At 37.9% G+C, this 21,437-nt stretch overlaps 1 protein-coding gene across 2 annotated transcripts in view; it reads right to left on the minus strand.

The window, feature by feature from the left end:
* Positions 1–242: 242 nt before the first annotated feature.
* TBK1 (TANK binding kinase 1) overlaps positions 243–21,437 on the minus strand; it is a 53,385-nt gene continuing 32,190 nt past the window's right edge. The window contains exons 9-21 of one of the 2 annotated variants that reach the window (XM_086712911.1): positions 20,601–20,797; positions 19,783–19,841; positions 18,830–18,921; positions 14,536–14,637; positions 13,679–13,757; positions 12,961–13,082; positions 12,785–12,861; positions 11,892–11,931; positions 11,280–11,381; positions 11,078–11,174; positions 10,088–10,194; positions 9,800–9,871; positions 243–628 (exon numbers count right to left, since the gene is read on the minus strand). In XM_086712911.1, the coding sequence (XP_086569037.1) occupies positions 619–628; positions 9,800–9,871; positions 10,088–10,194; positions 11,078–11,174; positions 11,280–11,381; positions 11,892–11,931; positions 12,785–12,861; positions 12,961–13,082; positions 13,679–13,757; positions 14,536–14,637; positions 18,830–18,921; positions 19,783–19,841; positions 20,601–20,797 (1,156 nt within the window). In that variant the 3' untranslated portion in view covers positions 243–618. Of the gene's footprint in view, positions 629–2,728; positions 3,512–9,799; positions 9,872–10,087; positions 10,195–11,077; positions 11,175–11,279; positions 11,382–11,891; positions 11,932–12,784; positions 12,862–12,960; positions 13,083–13,678; positions 13,758–14,535; positions 14,638–18,829; positions 18,922–19,782; positions 19,842–20,600; positions 20,798–21,437 lie in introns of those variants that run through there. The other variant, XM_086712910.1, reaches the window with a different exon arrangement.

Raw genomic sequence — 21,437 nt, forward strand, 5'->3', positions numbered from 1 at the left:
GGACAGAGCGTGAACAGGGGAGGGGCAGGGAGGGAGGGGGAGACACAGAACTTGAAGCAGGCTCCCAGCTCTGCACTGTCAGCACAGAGCCTGATGCAGGGCTGAACTCCCAAACCATGAGATCATGACCTGAGCCAAAGTCAGACGCTCAACTGACTGAGCCACACCAAGGCGCCCCTGGGGTATGCTTTTATACATCACACTACATTTCTGGTGCTGACTTATACTCTAAGTAACCCAAATGCTATTACCAACTTTTATTTCCAGGTCGGTGTCTTTGTTTTCTATCCCATTTTCAGTATTCCTTAGGAAGTTGGATTTTGAGTGCTTCTCTAGGTGACAAGTGGGGAGGAAGTCCAACTAAAAACAACAGTGTAAGACTTTTGCAGGTTCTTCAGTTTTTTTGTTTTTGAAGTAATCTCTACTCCCAACATAGGGCTTGAACTCACGACCCCAAGATCAAGATTTGCACGCTCTTCCAACTGAGCCAGCCAGGTGCCCCAACTTTAGTCTTCTTAAAAGTGGGATGTAGGGTGGTGGATCCAGCTAAAACAAGAGTTTTACAACTTCTTTATATTTTCAACACTTCTCAGTTTTAAACATTTGAGTAAATTTCCCTCAACACCTCCTGAAAGACAAAGCATAATGCGTAATAGACACTTCTGAGTGGAGTGAAATCAGAAATAAAAGGTTAGTCCTGATTGTGACTGTGATTCTGAAAGGAGAACAGATTTTTTTTTTTTTAACATTTATTCATTTTTGTGAGAGAGAAAGAGAGAAAGAGAAAGAGAGAGAGACAAAGTGCCAGCAGGGGAGGGGCAGAGAAAGAGGGAGATACAGAATCCAAATCTGAAGCAGGCTCCAGGCTCTGAGCTGTCAGCAGAGAGCCTGATAAGGGGCTCGAACTCACGAACTGTGAGATCATGATCTGAGACCAAGTCGGACACTTAACCCACTGAGCCACGCAGGCGCCCCAGGAGAATAGATTTTTGATATTTCAGTGGAGATTGTTTATTCCTACTGACAGTGCCTTTAATTCCAAACAACTTACTTATTTTTAGCATAGAACACGAAAGTGAACCTAGTCACTCAGAAACCTCTCTCTCAAAAACAAACAAACAAAAACAGGAAAACAAGAAAAATCCAAGATTATTATAATTTCTTTCTGGTTAATTTATTGACAAATATATTTTAAAGAAGAATTTTGAGGAAAAGATCTTTTGTATCTAAGAAGAGGCACCCTGCTTGACAAAGTGTAAGGAGGTCTATAAGCCACTAATACAGTATTTGGCAGTTTCCAAAATAATTGAGCCTGGAACTCCAGAAGATGTTATGGGATTATTTTTCACATCTCTTCCCTAACCACTAATTCCTTTTTGATTTACTCAAAAATATCTTTTTTCCCATATGCTTTACGTTCACTTATTTCATTTTTATTTCTTCTGGTGTTAGAACTATAACCTGAGGCGCCTGGGTGGCTCAGTCAGTTAAATGTCCAACTCTTGATTTAGGCTCCAGTCACATGTCACGATTTGTGAGATCAAGCCCCACCTTGGGATCTGCACTAACAGCACAGAGCTGCTTGGGATTCTCTCTCTCCCTCTCTCTCTCTGTTCCTTCCCAGCCTTTTCTCTCTCAAAATAAATAAATAAACATTAAAATAATAATAAAAAAAAGAACTATAACTTATGTGAAAAACTAAATCCACTAACTATATACCGTTTTTATATCATTAATCCCTACCGTTTGAAAATATATCCTAATATGGAAAAAAGACTACTAGACTGGAGATGCAACTTATTAGGTTATTATTAGGTTAGCAGAGTAGCATCACCATGTATTTATTAACTTAAAATGTTCTGAAAGAGGGTTATATTTTTGAAGGTAAAATATTAAAAAGCAAGAATGCTTGGTTTCCATGTTGCTGTAATGGGGAATAAAACCTTAACTCTTGACCAATATTAACACGGAATGGATTTGCTCTTAACAATACAGCTCCTAAAATTTCAGTCCCCGCAGCAAGACTTTGTTTATTGGAGACCTTTTCCAGAGGTGCTGAAAACTAAATCTGCAAACATATTAAGGAATCACATAACCTGGTGTTCAGTGATATGCAGATTTAAAAATGATACAATTAAATACACGTGTGTCAGATAGTCAGATGGAAAATTAAAATCAAGAGGGATTTAACAGATAGCCCCTCCCCCCCCACAAACTCTAAGCCCGGACAGGTGGTTGACAGAGACCATTTACCTACTTGTGCATGTATGTCTAGAATGCATACAGATGATGCTTAAAATTCTCCACTATGATAATGCATTGCGATTTCAAATTAAGTCCTAATCCATTTTCAGTTTTCCAATGCTCATGGGAGTCGAATTTATTCAGTCTTTGGGACGTGGTATCTTTGTGATACGCAGGTTGTGTACATGCACACTTCAATAATCTGGTAAATCAGAAACCATAACCAAAACCACAGCCTTGTTGGAGAAATAATTCCTTGCTGAACATACTGGGTAGATTTTTCAAAGAGAATGTTCCGTTTAGATTTGTATACATTTATGGGAGAACTTACACTAAACTTGGAATCAGACTTAGAAGAGAAACAAAACTGTCCATATATCCAACAGTCTGAGAATAACTTACCATCACCATCGATATTCTTTCTTTCAAAAGACACCTTTTGTTTCTCAAACTGTTGTACACAGAAAAATACAAATTCTTTACATTAAAATTGAGAAATTTATTGATATTTTTTCATGATGGAGTAAGCAGAATTAAATTAAACAAGAAATATACAGCTTGAAACAGTGGAAATAACCCTAAAATTTTTTATGACAGTCATACACTTATGGCCAAAATAAAATGAATAGTTTTTAGTAATTAAATCACTTTAAAAATTTTGCTCAATAATTTATCTGAAATTAAAGAGACGTGAGGATAACTGGGATCTGGGCACCTTGTAAAATGAAATAATGTCACTTTATCCTTCCCCCAAAATTGTGATCCTAGTAAAACAGTGGTTTGGTTCTGCTCTTCGCCCAGAGAAGCCACTTCTCCATCCTATCACTTACAAACCCGTCAACTATCAGTCTTTTCTGATTTGTAAGGATGACAATTTTGGTTCCATTTAAAAAATGTTTCCAGTAGGCAGGCGGAGAAACAACCCAGTTAGCCTTACTCCAGTATTTCAACATATCAGTCATGGCTTTCTTCTAGTGCTCACTGAGGTCAAATGTCCTCATATAATTATAAATGTTAAAAGGTAAAATTACATCTTAACAGCAGCCAAAAATTTATATATTTTCTTGTGTATTTACAATATTGTACATATTTACATGACCACATCAAATACTGAATTGTAGAAATAAGAGACCACTTAGAGAGGCACTCATTTAATGAATGTCTCAGCATTATTTTCTTGTGCAAACTAAAACTGTTCTCGAACTTCCCAGAAAGCTAAAGACAGTCAACATTGCGAAGGCCGCCATCCATGGTTAAAGAGCCAAACCTAAAACACAAAAGAAAACAGGAAATCTCAGAAGATTCATTTATTTGGCCTGCAACATTTTAAAGAGTATATAGGGTACTTTTCAGATGAATAAACTGTTATTTAAGAGTTTAAGCAACTGGGGTGCCTGGGTGGCTCAGTCGGTTAAGCAGCCAACTTCGGCTCAGGTCATGATCTCAACGGTCCGTGAGTTCGAGCCCCGCGTCGGGCTCTGTGCTGACAGCTCAGAGCCTGGATGGAGCCTGTTTCAGATTCTGTGTCTCCCTCTCTCTGACCCTCCCCTGTTCATGCTCTGTCTCTCCCTGTCTGAAAAATAAGTAAAACGTTAAAAAAAAAAATTAAAAAAAAAAAAAGTTCAAGCAGCTATGATGTCCCCAATTTTTACTGAAACACGGTGGTATTATTATAAATATGTGAAAAAAATACCAATTAGTGGCTTGGGAGACTTCTTAGGAGAAAAGGCTGAGTGATGTGATCTAGAAAGATTTAGAAACAATTGGACAACTTCCTTTTGGTGGGGTGGGATTTAGAAAAGCGAAGATAAGGAGTTGGGAGTAGGTGAGACATACTTAACGGAGAGTAAATTATGTAAAGTTAAGTAAAGCGACCTTGCTACAATGGAATGTTATTTTGGGGACTAGTGGGAAATGAAGGTGAGTGAATAGGCTGGCCAGAGGATTATATCCTGGGATTTCAAGTATGAATTTAGATTTGACCTTTTAGGTAAGAAGAGTTTAGAAATTGTTGGGCCAAAGGAGTGGCATGGCATGATTAGACCTTTGGCTGTACTAGCCCATGACAGATGGGAAAGGCCTGGGCTTAGGAAGATAGATAATATGTTATCACCACAGCTCACATGTGAGGAGGAAAGGGGGTCTGATGAGGCTGAGAGGGGGAAAATGGAAACATTCTGAAGGAAGATCACCAAACTAACGAAAGGCAATAAAAAACAGTGTCTAAAATGACGTATGTTCACAGAAGCAGAAGGAAAGGTGGTTCCTTTGAATAGAATGAGGAAATAGGAGGGGAAACTGAGCTGGGAAGGGTGGTATTATGTGATTTTTAGATATGAAAGAAAAAAATAAGGAGATACCCATGTGGAGACAGTGCTCAAGACCCGGATTCCATTATTAGTTCTGGCACTAATCCGTACATAGTCCTTTAACATTTAAGTTACGATTACACCATGTCATATCACCCATATTGTTACATAAACTTGCAAGTAAAACGGGAAAGTGACTTATGGGACTTGCTTTGGGCAGTGGGGATTCTATGTCATACGACATAAGAAAGTGAGTATAAAAAAAAGCTTGTTAAAAGCATTACTTAATAGTCTCTTCTCCTTGCTGATATTTAGCTAAGGTTGTAAAGAAACTAAATTGGGCACTAAAAAAAAAAAAAAATTACTATGTAATTGCTATAAACTAATACAAAAAAGATTTTAAAACCAACAGGCAATTCACACACACACATATAAATTTGAATAAACAGGGGCGCCTGGGTGGCTCAGTTGGTTAAGCGTCCAACTCTTGTTTGGGCTCAGGTCATGATCTCACGGTTCATGAGTTTGAGCCCTGAGTCAGGCTCAGTGCTGCTGGCATGGAGCCTGCTTGGGATCCTATCTGCCCCTACCCCACATGCTCTCTCTCTCTCTAATATATAACCTTAAAAAAAAAAAAAAAAGTGGGGCGCCTGGGTGGCTCAGTCGGTTAAGCGTCCGACTTCGGCTCAGGTCATGATCTCACGGTCCGTGAGTTTGAGCCCCACGTCGGGCTCTGTGCTGACAGCTCAGAGCCTCGAGCCTGTTTCAGATTCTGTGTCTCCCTCTCTCTGACCCTCCCCCATTCATGCTCTGTCTCTCTCTCTCTCAAAAATAAATAAACGTTAAAAAAAAATTAAAAAAAGAAAAGAAAAGAAAAGAAAAAATTGGGGTGCCTGGGTGGCTCGGTTGGTTGAACGTCCAACTCTTGATTTCGGTTCAAGTCATGATCTCAGTTTCCCGAGTTCGAGCCCCATGTCAGGCTCAGCTCTGACAGTGCGGAGCATGCCTGGGTTCCTCTCTCTCCCTCTCTCCCACATGCATTCTCTCTCTCTCAAAATAATAAAAAAATAAAGAAAAAAGAAAAAATTAATACTTATAAAAATTTAAGTGTGATGCCCTCTGACCCAGCAATTCCACATCTAGAAACATCTAGAAATTGATCCCTCAAATATTCTTTTTTTATTTTACTTAAACTAAAAATAAAATTTTTTTAATGTTTTTATTTATTTGAGAGAGAGACAGACAGAGTGCAAGCTGGAGAGGGGCAGAGAGAGAGGGAGACACAGAATCTGAAGCAGGCTCCAGGCTCTGAGCTGTCAGCACAGAGCCTGATGTGGGGCTCAAACTTGTGAACTGCGAGACCATGGCCTGAGCCGAAGTCTGATGCTCAACTGACTGAGCCGCCTAGGCACCCCTATTTAAACAATTTTTATTTATTTACTTTTTAAACTTTATTTATTTATTTTGGGAGAGACAGAGAGAGTGTGAATGGGGAAGGGGCAGAGAGAGAGAGAGACAGACAGAGAATCCCAAGCAGGTTCCGCACCATCAGTGCAGAACCCACGAACCGTGAGATCGTGATCTGAGCTGAAACCAAGAGTTGGACACTTCATTAACTGGGCCACCCAGGTACCCCAAACAATTTTTTTTAATATTTGTTTTTGAGAGAGAGAATGTGAGCAGGGGAGAAGCAGAGAGAGAGGGAGACAGCTGTGAAGCAGGCTCCACACTGTCAGCACAGAGCCCGAGGAGGGGCTTGAATCCACAAACTGCGAGATCATGAGTTGAGCCAACGTCAGACGCTCAACCGACTGAGCCACCCAGGTGCCCCTAAACAATTTTTTTTACCAAAATTTATCTATTTTGAGAGAGTGAGCAAGCAGGGGAGGGTCAGAGAGAGGGAGAAAGAGAATCCCAAGCAGGCTCCTCACCGTCAGCACAGAGTCTGATGTGGGGCTTGAACCCACAAACTGCAAGATCATGACCCAAGCCGAAACCAAGAGTCAGACGTTCAAGTGACTGAGGCACTCCAATCTCTCAAATATTCTTACACAAGTACATGAAGGTATACATACAAATAAGTTCACTGAAGCATGGTTTATAATTATGAAAAATTAACACAACTTAAATGCCCAACAAATAGGACAGCCAAATAGATACGGCAGAGCCATACACTAGTCTATTAGGCAGCTGCTGAAAATGAGAAAAAAGAAGCGCCTGACTAGCTCAGAGCATGCAACTCTTGATCTTGGGGTTTTGAGTTTGAGCCCTACATTGGGTGTAGAGATTACTTAAAAATAAAATCTTTAAATGGGGTGCCTGGATGGCTCAGTTGGTTAAGCATCTGACTCTTGATTTTGGCTCAGGTCATGATCTCAGGGTTGTGGGACTGAGCCCCACATCAGGCCCTGTGCTGAGCATGGAGCCCGCTTAAGATTCTCTCTCCCTCTGTCCCCCCTCTGCTTGCTCTCCCTCGCTCTCTAAGAAAGAAAGAAAGAAAGAAAAGAAAAGAAAAGAAAGAAAGAAAGAAAGAAAGAAAGAAAGAAAGAAAGAAAGAAAGAAAATGAGAAAAAAATAGAGCTATATATATGGACATGAAAAAGTACCGGTGATATAGTCTTAGATGAAAAAAGACTAAACCAGTATGAACAGAATGATCCCATTCACATAAAACGTACATGCACAACAAACTGTTAATAGTAATTACTTCTGCAGGGGTGGAAGGGGATCATGAGAAAAGGCAGGTAGAGCCTTTCATTTCCAAATTTTTACAATCATATATTGTAGGAAATCTTTATAGAATGTACTCTAAAAACTAATTCATTGAGAAGAAATTGATAGCTAAGTGAAATTAGTCAGTCAGAGAAAGACAAAAATCATATGACTTCACTCATATGAGGACTTTAAGAGACAAAACAGATGAACATAAGGGAAGGAAAACAAAAATAATATAATAAAACGGAGGGGGACAAAATGAAGAGACTCATAAATATGGAGAACAGGGGCGCCTGGGTGGCGCAGTCGGTTAAGCGTCCGACTTCAGCCAGGTCACGATCTCGCGGTCCGGGAGTTCGAGCCCCGCGTCGGGCTCTGGGCTGATGGCTCGGAGCCTGGAGCCTGTTTCCGATTCTGTGTCTCCCTCTCTCTCTGCCCCTCCCCCGTTCATGCTCTGTCTCTCTCTGTCCCAAAAATAAAATAAATAAACGTTGAAAAAAAATAAATAAATTAAGAAAAAAAAAGTATGGAGAACAAACTGAGGGCTGCTGGAAGGGTTGTGGGAGGGAGGATGGGCTAAATGGGTAAGGGGCATTAAGAAATTTACTCCTGAAATCATTGCTTCACTATATACTAATTTGGATGTAAATTAAAAAAAATAAAAAATAAAGTTAAATTATAAAAAATAAAATAAATATATATATGTATAAAAAAAAATTGATAACACTGCAGAAGTGAATAGGCCACCTGGCTGGCTCAGTGGGTAGAGCGTGCAACTTGACCCCAGGGTTTTGTGTTTAAACCCCACATAGTGTGTAGAGATTACTCAAAAAAAAAAAAAAAATCTTAAAAAAAACAAGTGTCAGAGCATCTGGGTGGCTCAAAGTTGAGCGTCCAGATCCTGATTTCGGCTCAGGCTGTGATCCCAGGGTCATGGGATCAAGCCCTGCATTGGGCTCTGGGCTGAGTGTGGAGCTGCTTAAGATTTTCTCTCTCTTTCTCTCTCTTCTCTCCCCCTACTTGTACTCTAAAATAAAAAATTAAAAAAAAAAAAAAGAGAAGAAATGTCAAATAACTTTCTGCACATAGCTAAAAAATCATGTGACTTTCTGACAATCTTTTCAAACTACAGGAAACTTTCTTTGGTTCTTTTATTTGCGAGAATAGTTCCGGGGGGATAAGACTGTATGAGGAAGTAGGAGGCTAGATTCCAGCTCCAGCTCACCTCTTAGGGTGTGAACTTCAGTACCTGTGAAACATGGATAGAGACTGTCTGCTTAGCTACTGTACGAGGCTGGAATGCATGCTGAGCAAGCTTACACAGTGTGAAAGTGCCCTGCAAGCATATAAAACGTCACACAAGTGTGAAGTACTTTTATTAGTATGCTGGGAATTAGAGAACATATCGATAAGCACGTAAGGGCTTCAAAGAGAAGGGTTCTTACTAGAAAGCCAAATATTCCTTAACTTCCCTGAGGAACTGGGACGAGGAAATAGCATTCAAAAGTGGGTTTACTGGCTCTGGGTGTTTTCCAATTCTCTCTCTCCCTGATCTATGAGGATTTTTTTTTTTTTTTTAAGTTTTATTTAAGTAATCTCTACACCCAATGTGGGACTCAAACTTACGACCTCAAGATCAAGAGTCACATGCTCTTCTGCCTGAGCCAGCCAGGTGCCCCTCCCTGATCTATGAGGATATGTAGGAAAAGCTGATACCCAGCTCTCAAGGAACTGCATTTACAGAGGGCGCTCACCCGCACAGAGGTTTGCAGAGGGCTTGTAAGTTACAGAGCACCAGAGCACCAGCATCTTATGAGCCACTCTTTGTTCCTTTTGAAAGATGTTGTTTTTAAGTAATCTCTTCACCCGGTGTCAGGCTCAAACTTACAACCCTGAGATCAAGAGTCACATGCTCTAAGCCAGCCAGGCAGGTGCCTCTTATAAGCCATTCTGATTCCAAAATTTAAACTTATGATTCTAATGAGAAAATGTATGAAAAATAATGTGCAAAAGATTTTCATTTTCACAAACTGACTCAAATAAGCAAATAATTCTATTAACCAGTGCTTCTATGAAATGGAATCAATCACAGTTGACTTGTCTTTATCCAACCAACCTCAAGCACATTACATGTAGGGCACCACGGAAATCGCAAAACATAAGGGTTCTTGACTTGATATCTATCCTTTTCCCACTACTTAACCTACTACTACAGACAGACAGGTATAAGTTTAGATCTATATGTGCTCTAGTGCACAGAAAACCACAGGGCAGAGGAGCACCTGGGTGGCTCAGGCGGTTGAGTGTCCGACTTCGGTTCAGGTCATAATCTCGGTTTATGAGTTCGAGCCCCGCGCCCGGCTGTGTGCTGACAGCTAGGAGCCTGGAGCCTGCTTCTGATTCTGTGTTCCCTCTCTCTCTGCCCCTCCCCTGCTCATGTTCTCTCTCTCTCTCTCTCAAAAATAAACAAACACAAAAACATTAAAAAAAAAAAGAAAATCACAGAGCAGAATGGCATTTCCATTACTCACCTTTCTAAAATATGATTATTTTCAGCAAGTTCTTTAACCACTCCTTCCATCTCTTCCTTTAATTTCTTCATACTATACAAACAAAATAAGAATGTCTCTGCTCAAAAGAGTATGCAAATGTTTTAGAATTACACCATGTTTTAGTTCTCTTGATTGAAGTAAGCCATTAAATACATTAGCAAGTATAGTCACCACAAATACCAAAAATTTCAAAATAAAAGAGCAAGATCACAAACTGAAATAAAAATGAACAGAAACATAATAGTTACCAAATAATAAATTTCTTACCCAAGAGTCATTTCCACTAATGTATTAGAACATGGATAAATTGGGGTCATGGTATGTTTGATTCCACTGGAGGCTGCAAACATTTTTTGAGGCAAAGTTTCTTGTAACTAAAACATCGAAAAAAATTCACATCAATCACTGAACGAAGTACAAACTACAGATCTTACATCAAATGTTCCAGGTTTATTAAGCCCTTTATAGCTTTTAAATTTTAATTTCAAAACCATGAATGATACAGTACTTAAGTGAATACTCTAAGAAAATCTTCTCTTTTCTTTTGAAAAAAATTTTTTTTAATGTTTTATTTATTTTGGAGAGAGAGGGAGACAGAGTGCAAGTGGGGGAGGGGCAGACAGAGAGGGAGACACAGAATCCGAAGCAGGCTCCAGGCTGTGAGCTGTCAGCACAGAGCCAGATATGGGGCTCGAACTCACCAACTGTGAGACCACGACCTGAGCCTAAGTCTGATACTTAACCAGCTGAGCCACCCAGGAGCCCCTAAAGAAAACTTTTCTTATAGATAAAAGAATGTTCTAACATATGCTTTAAAATTTTTTAAAAAATATTTTATCATAGGCTTTTAGGGGCGCCTGGGTGGCTCAGTCAGTTAACTGTCTGACTTCGGCTCAGGTCATGATCTCACAGTTTGTGAGTTCGAGCCCCGCATCAGGCTCTGTGCTGACAGCTTCGGATTCTGTATCTCCCTCTCTCTCTATCCCTCCCCGACTACTGCTCTGTCTCTCTTTGTCTCTCAAAAATAAATAAATGTAAAAAAATTTTTTTTTAATATTTTATCATATGCTTTTAATTGTAAGACATCTAAGTTCTGAAAACTTGGCTCAAAACACATATTACAAATGAGTAAACAGAACTGAATACAAGGCAGTTTATGTCCTATTTCTCCCTTTTCAATCATTTCAAACTGAGAAGAAATACATTTTTTTTCCTAGTAGGAAAAAGATGTTTTCTAGATACTTTTCATAGTCATACCTCATTTGTATAATCTTGATACTTCGACACTTCTTCTTCAATATCAAAACACTGATTAGTTAGTGATAATAACTGTTTCCTAAGATGAAGCATCTTTCTGAAAACCAAAAAGAATCAATAAGCAGTCTAATATCAATGTTACTTAAAAAATACAACATTCACTGAATTGTACATTGTGCAGTCAACCACAAAGCTTACTTACCTCATCCATTCTTCTGACTTATCCAAAAATGCCTCGTATTTTTTAACACATTCGTCTGTAAAATGGGTCATAGCTTTTGTTGCATGGTAATACAGTTTTTGCCTATAATTTAGAAATAATCGTAGGTTTAAACCAATGTCACGATTTCTACTTCCAATATTAAAAACTTTTGAAACATATAAAACTTATGTTTCTTAATAATGACTGTTATGGCTTTAGAATATTTGTAGTAGAAAGCCAAAGGTTTCTAAAATCGACATTATAGCAGCAGGAAGCAAAAGAGAAGGTTCATAAAGGAGAATGGTCACAAATACTTATTCAATGAAGTCAAGGTAAGAAAGTGGTTAAGCCTGGCCTTGTCTATGTTCTTCCTTATTTGTCCTTCTGCAATCAGAGCACGTGAAGCAGAAGACCACCTCCTTATTCTCCCTTCTCTTCAGCCTCTCTATCAGGGACCAGACACATGGACCTCAAATATGTACATACACAGTAACAATTCTGTAAAGCTAAGATGAAAATGTATTTTTCATTGTAATTAATTTCAATTTTAAGAGGAATTATATTAATAACATAACCCTGAAAACAATTGTTAAACATAATATGGACACTTACTTATCAAATTTGTGGATCTGTTCTTCATTATAAGCTAGTCCTACAAATAAGAAATATTGCTTCTGTAAATGTAGAATCACAGAGTCATGCAAAAGTTTTTATCTTTTGAAATTATGACTTCAAAAAGGGTAAGAGGGTTTTCTTTTTAAGATTTTATCTTTAAGTAATCTCTACACCCAATGTGGGACTCACAACTGCAAGATCAAGAGTTGTACATTCCACCGACTAAGCCAGCCAGGCACCCCAAAAAGGCAGAGTTTAGAGTAGATGTCACAAACTCATGACTCATGGCTTAGGTATGTAGCCCAATGCTTTCATTTGATCTATACAGTGTCAACATCAAAAAAAAGAAAGAAAAAATTAACTGCCAACATTTAAAATCAGGACATTTTTTTCCTTTAAAAAAAAAAAGATTTATTTATTTATGTGATCTCTATACCCGACGTGGGGCTTAAACCCATGACCCCAAGATCGAGAGTCACACACTCCACCAACTGAGCCAGCCAGGTGTCCCCAGGGTTTTTAATAAGATCTGTACTTCCAGCTTCCCTTGAGAACAGGAAGATTGGGCAATGAATCTGGTGAATCTGAGTAGTGGCTCTCCTCTTTAGACGGGGTACTTCCTCTCCTGTCCTCCTGTCTCCAGTGGCCAATCATTTTCTTTTCTATGACTGGCCTCTAGAGATTTTGGAGTTCAGGACCCCTGATTTAAAATTTTCAAAAGATTGTTTTTAGGAATAATTTTTAGTATATTCAACCTCTTTCCCAACAGAATCAAGTCTCTGAAATAAATAACTTAAGGAACCACCCTCAGAAATATACCAAATGAATTCAATTGAATTACAACTAGTAGAATTGATTCATTAGATTAACAAATGGCAAATTTTACTCACTACGTTCTGCTTTGTCTTTTTTGAACTGATAGTAAATCTCTGTGATGCAATTTAGCAGGACTTGTAGCTTTTCTACACTATATAAGAAAAAAAATCCAAGTAAATTATATAAGTCAATGTGAAAAAGGACATTTAAGAATAAGAGCAGAAACTACCAATAAAGTTATATAACCTACTGTCTATCTTTTGGATGAGTGCCTTCTTGATGGGCCCACATGTCTGCCAACAATCCACCTGGAGATAATCTGCTTTCGATATCCTGAAGACTGGTTTCTATCGTTCCCTGAGAACTGGAAAGCTAAATAAAACCAGTGGGTTCAGATGCAGATCAGCAAAATACAGAAACAATAATCAGAATGCCATGAGATCATGACCCGAGCCAAGGCAGGCTGCTCAACTGACTGAGCCACCCAGGTGCCCTGCCCCCACTTTTTATGAATAATGTTTATTTATTTGAGACAGAGAGAGCACGCGATCAAGTGAGCTGGGGAAGGGAAGAGAGAGAGAGAGAGGGAGAGAGAATCCCAAGCAGGCTCCACACTGTCAGGGTGAACTCATGAACAAGATCATGAGCTGAGCTGAAATCAAGAGCTAGACGCTTAACGACTTAAGCCACCCAGGCGCCCTGAGCATTATGGATTTTAAAGGGAGACTGGAGAGAGACTTTAGAGAGAAAAGGACTTAAAGCAAAGCAGACACTTGGAAACATCATGAAGAACTTCATGTCAGTAAGGGAATTTAAATATTGTAAGTAGTTCCTAAAGATGGGAAAAGGCTACTCCTTCTCTGGAAATCCTTTAGGTATATCATCTTTCTAGGAAAGCTGAGATCTAATCTGACTAGCAAAGGAACAGGTTATGAGCCAATAACTGTCATAATTGTGTAAATACTCACTCTCAACAATTTGGTGTGTATGTCTGAAATTTCACCTAACTCTGCTGCTTCTAGGTTGATCTTCATCAACTTTTCGTATCTGTATGAAAACAAGCATGGAAAAATTCAATGAGCATAATGAATATACAGATTTTTGAATATAAAGATTTTAAAAGATGTTTTATAAATTATACCTGAGTTTTTATTATCGTAACTATTTAAGAATAAAATATTGAATGCAAAGCCTACAAGCAACAGATTCCAAGAAAACTTGATGTCTCTATAAGAAGGAATTTTATATACTCCTACTTATAAATTTTTATACAAAATATAAAAGACAACTTAATTTCCAACAGTTTTACGCCATGATAATGGTCAAACTACTAGATTACAGATTGGAGGTCATACTGAATTCAATTATTGTATTTCTTCTGCAGTACAAATAATACAGCCTAGAAAGAGAGAAGTCTAAAATACTGTTTCAAAACAGTCTCAGGGATAAGATTAATAAGTAAGAGTAAACTAAAAGTAATCCCCAAATTCTACGACTACTAAAATACAGTTCTAGAATACCTCTTCCCGCTTCCTTTGTTGACTCTAGGTTCTATATTTTCCTATTCAGAGTGTCTGCTTTGCAAAATTAAAAACTGAGACGTTTCTGTCATATTACCTCTTCCTTTGTAAGGGGAAGGAGAAATGCCGCCAAATGTTCACTTCGTACTGAGACAACTAAATTTTGGCTTTGTGAGGAAGTAACTCAATCGAAAGTGGTGTCTCGACTCAAACACTTGCACAGCATGTTCTACTACGCCGAGGATAACGACATAAGTGAATGTTTAACATTTTCACCACTATTAGTAAGGAAGTAATCTACTTACACTTTCACAGTTTTTTCAATGTTTCTGATGCAGAAATCCAGTGTGATCACAACTTCTGTCTTTTTGTGAACAGTTTCATTATAATCATCTTTAACTAATTCTCTAAAAAATAATAATACCCTCATTAGTTTACCTAAGGAATGATTTGTTTCCTCTTGTCCATCACTAATTACACTGCTGTTACTACTCTTCAGACAAGTTTATTAACAGTCTTATATTATGAAAGCCAATTCATTTTTGTCCCCCTTGGCCTGAGTCTCGCCAATTCACTTTTTATTACTGAAAGCATCTCTGTGACCCTTATACATATCTAGGGCACGGGCCATTAGTTACTACTTATTGGATTAACAGTTTAGAAATCTAAGGCATTAAAATTATATTAAAGAGTGTAAACTAAACTACAATCATACAAATAAGCCATATGTGTTATGCTTTATACCACCAGAATTAATTTTTATTGCTCATAAATTATGATCTATGAAGGAGGAAGATGACATAATTAATAATAAAACTGGAGGGCTTTTGGTCTACATTAAGGGTCAACAAACTAAGGCCTGATGTTTGCTTTTGCTAAGAATGATACTTATATTTTTAAAGGCTGTAAAAAAAAAATAAGTAAATAAATAAGAGACCTTATATGGCCCACAAAGTCTAAAATATTTACTAACTGGCAATCCCTATCAAAATACCACCAAGCATTCTTCACAGACCTGGAACAAACAATCCTAAAATTTGTATGGAACCAGAAAAGAGCCCGTATAGCCAAAGCAATCCTGAAAAAGAAAATCAAAGCTGGAGGCATCACAGTTCTGGACTCCAAGCTATAATCATCAAGACAGTATGGTACTGGCACAAAAGCAGACACATAGATCAATGCAACAGAATAGAGAACCCAGAAATAGACCCACAAACGTATGGCCAGCTAATCTTTGACAAAGCAGGAAAGGATATCCAGTGGAAAAAAGTCTCTTCAGCAAATGGTGCTGGGAAAACTGGGCAGCGACATGCAGAAGAATGAACCTGGATCACTTTCTTACACCATACACAAAAATAACCTCAAAATGGATGAACGACCTCAATGTAAGGCAGGAAACCATCAAAATCCTAGAGGACAAAACAGGCAACAACCTCTTTGACCTCAACCACAGCAACTTCTTACTTGACATGTCACCCAGAGGCAAGGGAAACAAAAGTGAAAATGAACTACTGGGACCTCATCAAGGTAAGACGCTTCTGCACAAACAATCAGCAAAACTAAAAGGCAACTGACGGAATGGGAGAAGATATTTGCAAATGACATATCAGATAAAGGGTTAGTATCCAAAATCTATAAAGAACTTATCAAACTCAACACCCAAAAAACAAATAATCCAGTGAAGAAATGGGCCAAAGACATGAATAGACACTTTTCCAAAGAAGACATCCAGATGTCCGACACATGAAAAAATGCTCAACATCACTCATCATCAGGGAAATACAAATCAAAACCACAATGAGATACCACCTCACGCCTGTCAGAATGGCTAAAATTAACGACTCAGGCAACACGAATATTGGTGAGGATGCATAGAAAGATGATCTCTTTTGCACTGTTGGTGGGAACACAAACTGGTGCAGCCACTCCGGAAAACAGTATGGAGGTTCCTCAAACAATTAAAAATAGAACTACCCTTTTACCCAGCAATTGCACTACGGTACAGAAAGAGCCCAAATGTCCATCAATAGATGAATGGATAAAAGAGATATGGTATATATACATACAACGGAGTACTACTCGGCAACCAAAAGAATGAAATCTTGTCATTTGCAACAATGTGGATGGAACTAGAGTGTATTATGCTAAGCAAAATAAGTCAGAGAAAGATAAATATCTTATGATTTCACTCATATGAGGACTTTAAGATACAAAACAGATGAACATAAGGGAAGGGAAGCAAAAATAACGTAAAAACAGAGAGGAAGATAAACCATAAGAGACTCCTAAATACAGAGAACAAGTTGAAGGTTGGTGGTGGGGTGTTGGGTGGGAGGAAGTGCTGAGGGGGTACTGGGCATTAAGGAGGACTCTGGGATGAGCACTAGGTGTTATTAAGTGATTAATCACTAAATTCTATTCCTAAAAAAATATATTTTGATTTAAAAAAAATTAACAACAAAGGAGTATGAGAGACAGGAGCTCAAGTTCATAGACCATCAGAGGCTTTCTTTGGTCACTCTCTGTCTCTTTGGATCCTTTTAATTTTGGTTAATTAGCCGGGCAAATATCCCCCATAGTTAGCGGCAGAGAGCTGTATTTCTAATACAAAACTGTCGTGTTTGAAACATGGAATAGATACAGATTTCAAATAAAGTCCTTTATTGGTGAAAAAAAAAAAAAGGAAAAAAAATTACTAACTGAAAAAGCTTGCCAGCAGTGGTCTACATTAAAAACCATTTTCGGGGTGCCTGGGTGGCTCAGTCGGTTAAGCATCCGGCTTCGGCTCAGGTCATGCATGATCTCACAGCTTGTAGGTTTGAGCCCCACATCGGGCTCTGTGCTGACAGTTCAGAGCCTGGAACCTGCTTCGGATTCTGTGTCTCCCTCTCTCTCTCTGCCCCGCCCCTGCTCACACTCACTCTCTCTCAAAAAATAAATAAACATTAAAAAAAATTTTTTAAATAAAAAAATTAAAAAAAAAAAACAAAACCCATTTTCAAAAAAAACCCCAAACCAAAAACCAAAGCAAAACAAAAAACTATTTTCTCATGACTTATTAAACTAAAAGTTAATAGGTAAAAGGAATAAAAGCTTCACGGAGCAGTGACTGTGGTACATAACAAGAACAAGAGAACACGAGAGCTGTTAGTTACAATACCACAAAAGTAAATGGAGTCAACACTCAGATTTTTCCAGAAATTATTTAGTAAAAACAAAAAGCCTTCTTAATGGAAAGAGAAAAGCATAGGCTTATAAGCTGGATATGTGAACACCTAAAAAAAACCCCATAAATTTATGAGTTTAACAAAAAAAGTGTCATTCTTTTTTCTTCTTAAAGCACCAGCAGAATGAGAATGATGACAAGCTTTCGTAAGAAGGGAAGGATAGGCGTGAGGGAGGTACATATAAACTGTCACAAGCACTAGGCCAAAGGGCATTATGATCCCAGGGAACACGAGGCCATTGCTGTGTGCGTATAAAATTCAAAAGCCTTAAATGATGGTGTACAGAAACTAGAGGCATGATGTTCAAGAGAGACCATTTATTCTCCACTTCTATCAGATGGAAAGAACATCTACAAATCATGAAAAATAAAAATAAAAAAAAAGGGGGGGCAAATCATATTCATCCACAAAATATTTCTTAGGGTCACTTTCAGGAAAGATAATACTTAATTAATCAATATTCTGACCCAGAGTAACTATATTAACATGATTTACTTAAAAAAAAAAACAAAAACAAAAAACACCAACAGCTCTTATTGCTTGTCAAGGTGAGTGTGTACTCCACTGTATAATTTCATTTATATGAAGTGTCTCGAATAGGCAAATCTATATAGACAGAAAGCATATGAGAGGTTGCCTGGGGCTAGAATTCTAGAACAAGTCCAGACTATCTTGGATTACAACAATGCCAAAGCCCACCCACCAAGAGAGTGAAATGACAGCTGAGACAAGTCCTTGGAAAAAGAATTCATTTACCATCACCCTGTACGTACAGTGTGGCATAAGTTTTAAAATTCAGATACTATTTGTCCTATGTATCTCACAAGCTGCTGCAGGAATCAAATAAAAAAATAGTTGCTAAATGTTTTGTACACCAAATGTGAAACAAATGTATTATAATATTACAGAAGGGGTGCCTGGCTGGCTCAGTAGGTGGAGCATGTGACTTTGGATCTTGCGGTAGTGAGTTCGAGCCCTACACTGGGTGTAGAGATGACTTAAAAATAAAATCTTTAGGAATGAGCCTGGGTGGCTCAGTCAGTTGAGCATGTGACTCTTGACTGCACCTCAGGTCATGGTCTCACAGTTTGTGGGATGGAGCCCTGTGCTGGGCTCTGCACAGAGCATGGAGCCAGGTTGGGATTCTCTCTCTCCCTTTCTCTCTCTCCCTCTGCCCCCTCTCCTGCTCCCATTCTGTCTCTCTCTTTCTCTCAAAAAAATAAAATTAAAAAAGGAAAGATAAAATCTTTAAAAACCAAACCAAACCAAACAATAAAAAACCCCAAGCACTTGATGCTTCTTAGTCTGAAGAGGTAAAGTATCAATGATGGAGCGGTTACCACTCATTTTCAAATTTCAGTCTATTACTTACATCAACCATCGTATCCCCTTTCGCATTAATTCCTGATAAAGCAGCAAGGTATTGGCAATTTTACAAGCATAACATACAACTCCTGTTATTGCCTAATGAAGAAACACAAATGTCAGTATTTGGTGCAAATTGTGGTACAGGATAAGAAAACCTTTTACATAAAAATTTTCAAGCTTATATATTTTTATCAGGTTAATTTAAAAACACAAACTACCAATTTCTAAAAGCTAAGGACAGATACAATAAATATTTCAGCCTTAACATGATTATGTTAAACATGTTCTGCCTCAATAGAGAAAATTTTCTTAGGAATTTAACAAAAGATATAAGGAAGAAAGAGGGGTGCCCAGGTGCTCAGTCAGTTAAGCGTCTGACTTCGGCTTGGGTCATGGTCTCTCATGGTCTGTGGGCTTGAGCCCTGCATTGAGATCTGTGCTAACAGCTCAGAGCCTGGAGCCTGCTTTGGATTCTGGGTCCCCGCCTCTCTCTCTTTGCTCCTCCCCCACTCATGCTCTGTCTCACTCTGTCTCTCAAAGTTAAATAAATGTTAAAAAAAAAATTAACAAAAAAGAACAAAATAATCTGCATTGGGTAACAATTTTTTTTTTTTTTTTGAACATTATATTTTTGAGAGACAGACAGGGATAGAGCACGAGCCAGGGAGAAGCAGAGAGAATGGGAAACACAGAATTGAAGCAGGCTCAGGCTCCGAGCTGTCAGCACAGAGCCCCGACGCAGGGCTCAAACTCACAAACTATGAGATCATGACCTGAGCCTAAGTCGGACATTTAACTTACTGAGACACCCAGGCGCCCCTGCAATGGATGACAACTTAGATGAATAATTTCCTAAATCATATAGGCGTATGTAAAGATAATACATTTTATTGCTTCCATTGTTGATAAGATAATTTTAATTCAGATGTTTACATAGTAACTTAATTAAACACTAACCTTAGCCATGCTAGCATCCCCATCTAAATCGTAACGTGGATGTACTTTAGGAAGGGAAACTGAAATATAAAGTAAAAAAATTAAAATCAGAAATAAAGTATTTTGAATAAATTACTATAGCTTTTATATAGCAATCTCTAAATTAAACATTAACATCTACATTACCCCCAAATTAAACATTAGTAACAAAACTCTTTTATGTTCTTTTCCTGGTTAAAAAAAAAAAAAATCACTTGAAGCAAAAATGCTCATTCCTTAACAACTAAGAAATTACCCAAAATATTTCTAAGGAGTTTAGTTCTTTTCTTAGATATATTCCAATACAACACAAGCTCAATGATTCTCTTTAAATCTAAATCAAATCCCAAAGATCCAAACAGAAAAGTAAAAATCTGGGTAATTTTTTTTTCACCAGTACAATTAATAATTTAAGATTCCAAAATGTAGATCTAATTTTTCATAGACTCCAAAGCCTGACAAAGTGTCCTATTCACAGTGGACACAATAAATATTGGCTCAAACTTGTGATATAAAAGGTTATTTTGAATGTTAGTAAAATACTAAAAGCAGAGAGCTACAGTAAAACATACATGACAAACTACCATTTTATGACACAAAATATTTAAGGTCAAATTATGTTCCTACAAGGCTTTTCAATTTTATTACTAGTCTCATTCAACTTATTTACAAAATTTTTAAGTTTATGAAAATTCTACCTTACTGTCCTCATCAATCAACTTTATGAAGATGCCAATCATTTTTACAGGTCATTTTTTTTTTTAATGGCTATGAAGAACACTAGAAAAATTCCAACTTACTTTTCTCATATATCAATCCTATGGTACTCAGAGGTTCCCGACTCACTACAAAGATGGGATTTTCCTCAGTAGTTTTAGGAAAATGCTGTGCCAGTCTTCCAGGTTCTATAACTAAACGTCGTCCTTCATATATAAGTTCTTGATTTGAAGAAATAATTTTGGTTTGTTTATATACCAGTTCATGAAATACAGTAGCACTGTGTGAGAAAAATGCAAAGGGACATTACTGGGATGGAGTAAGAAGTAAATCTGTGTGTGGGGGGGGGAGGGAGGTACAACATTTCTTTCTAAGAGATACTTCAGATCACGGCAGGTCTATAGAAACACTGTCTTGTTGATGTGGATACTGTAATGTCTATTAAACTGAAAATTGCACAGACCTGTCTATGCAGTAATCCATTCTAGAATACTTTTATGTCTGAACACCTATACTGAATATGTATAAGATACAGGATTCTTCATGTTGAATAATGGGGAGCCAACATAACACAGCACTTTAGAGCAAGGACTCTGGATCAGACTACGTGGGTTCAAATTCCAGTTATACTGACTTACTGAAATACCTTAAGTTACTTAACACCTCTATGCTGTTTCCTCATCTATAAAACACAAGCGATAGTACCCACCTCACAGAGCTGCTGTGAGGATTAAATGACAAAGAACTCACAGTGGTATCTGTGATGTGACTATAAATATTTGTTGAATGAATTAATACAACCAGGTATTTTCAAAATGATGTTTTAGGGGAAAAAGTAGATTCTCCCTAAACAGATCTATGCAATCAAAGAGACATTTCAGTGGAAAGGCTGTGATCTGGCTCAGGCTTGGGTGGGCTTT

This window comes from Puma concolor, chromosome B4, assembly GCF_028749965.1.
Source record: "Puma concolor isolate L17-30 chromosome B4, mPumCon1.1.hap2, whole genome shotgun sequence".
Lineage (NCBI taxonomy): Eukaryota > Metazoa > Chordata > Mammalia > Carnivora > Felidae > Puma > Puma concolor.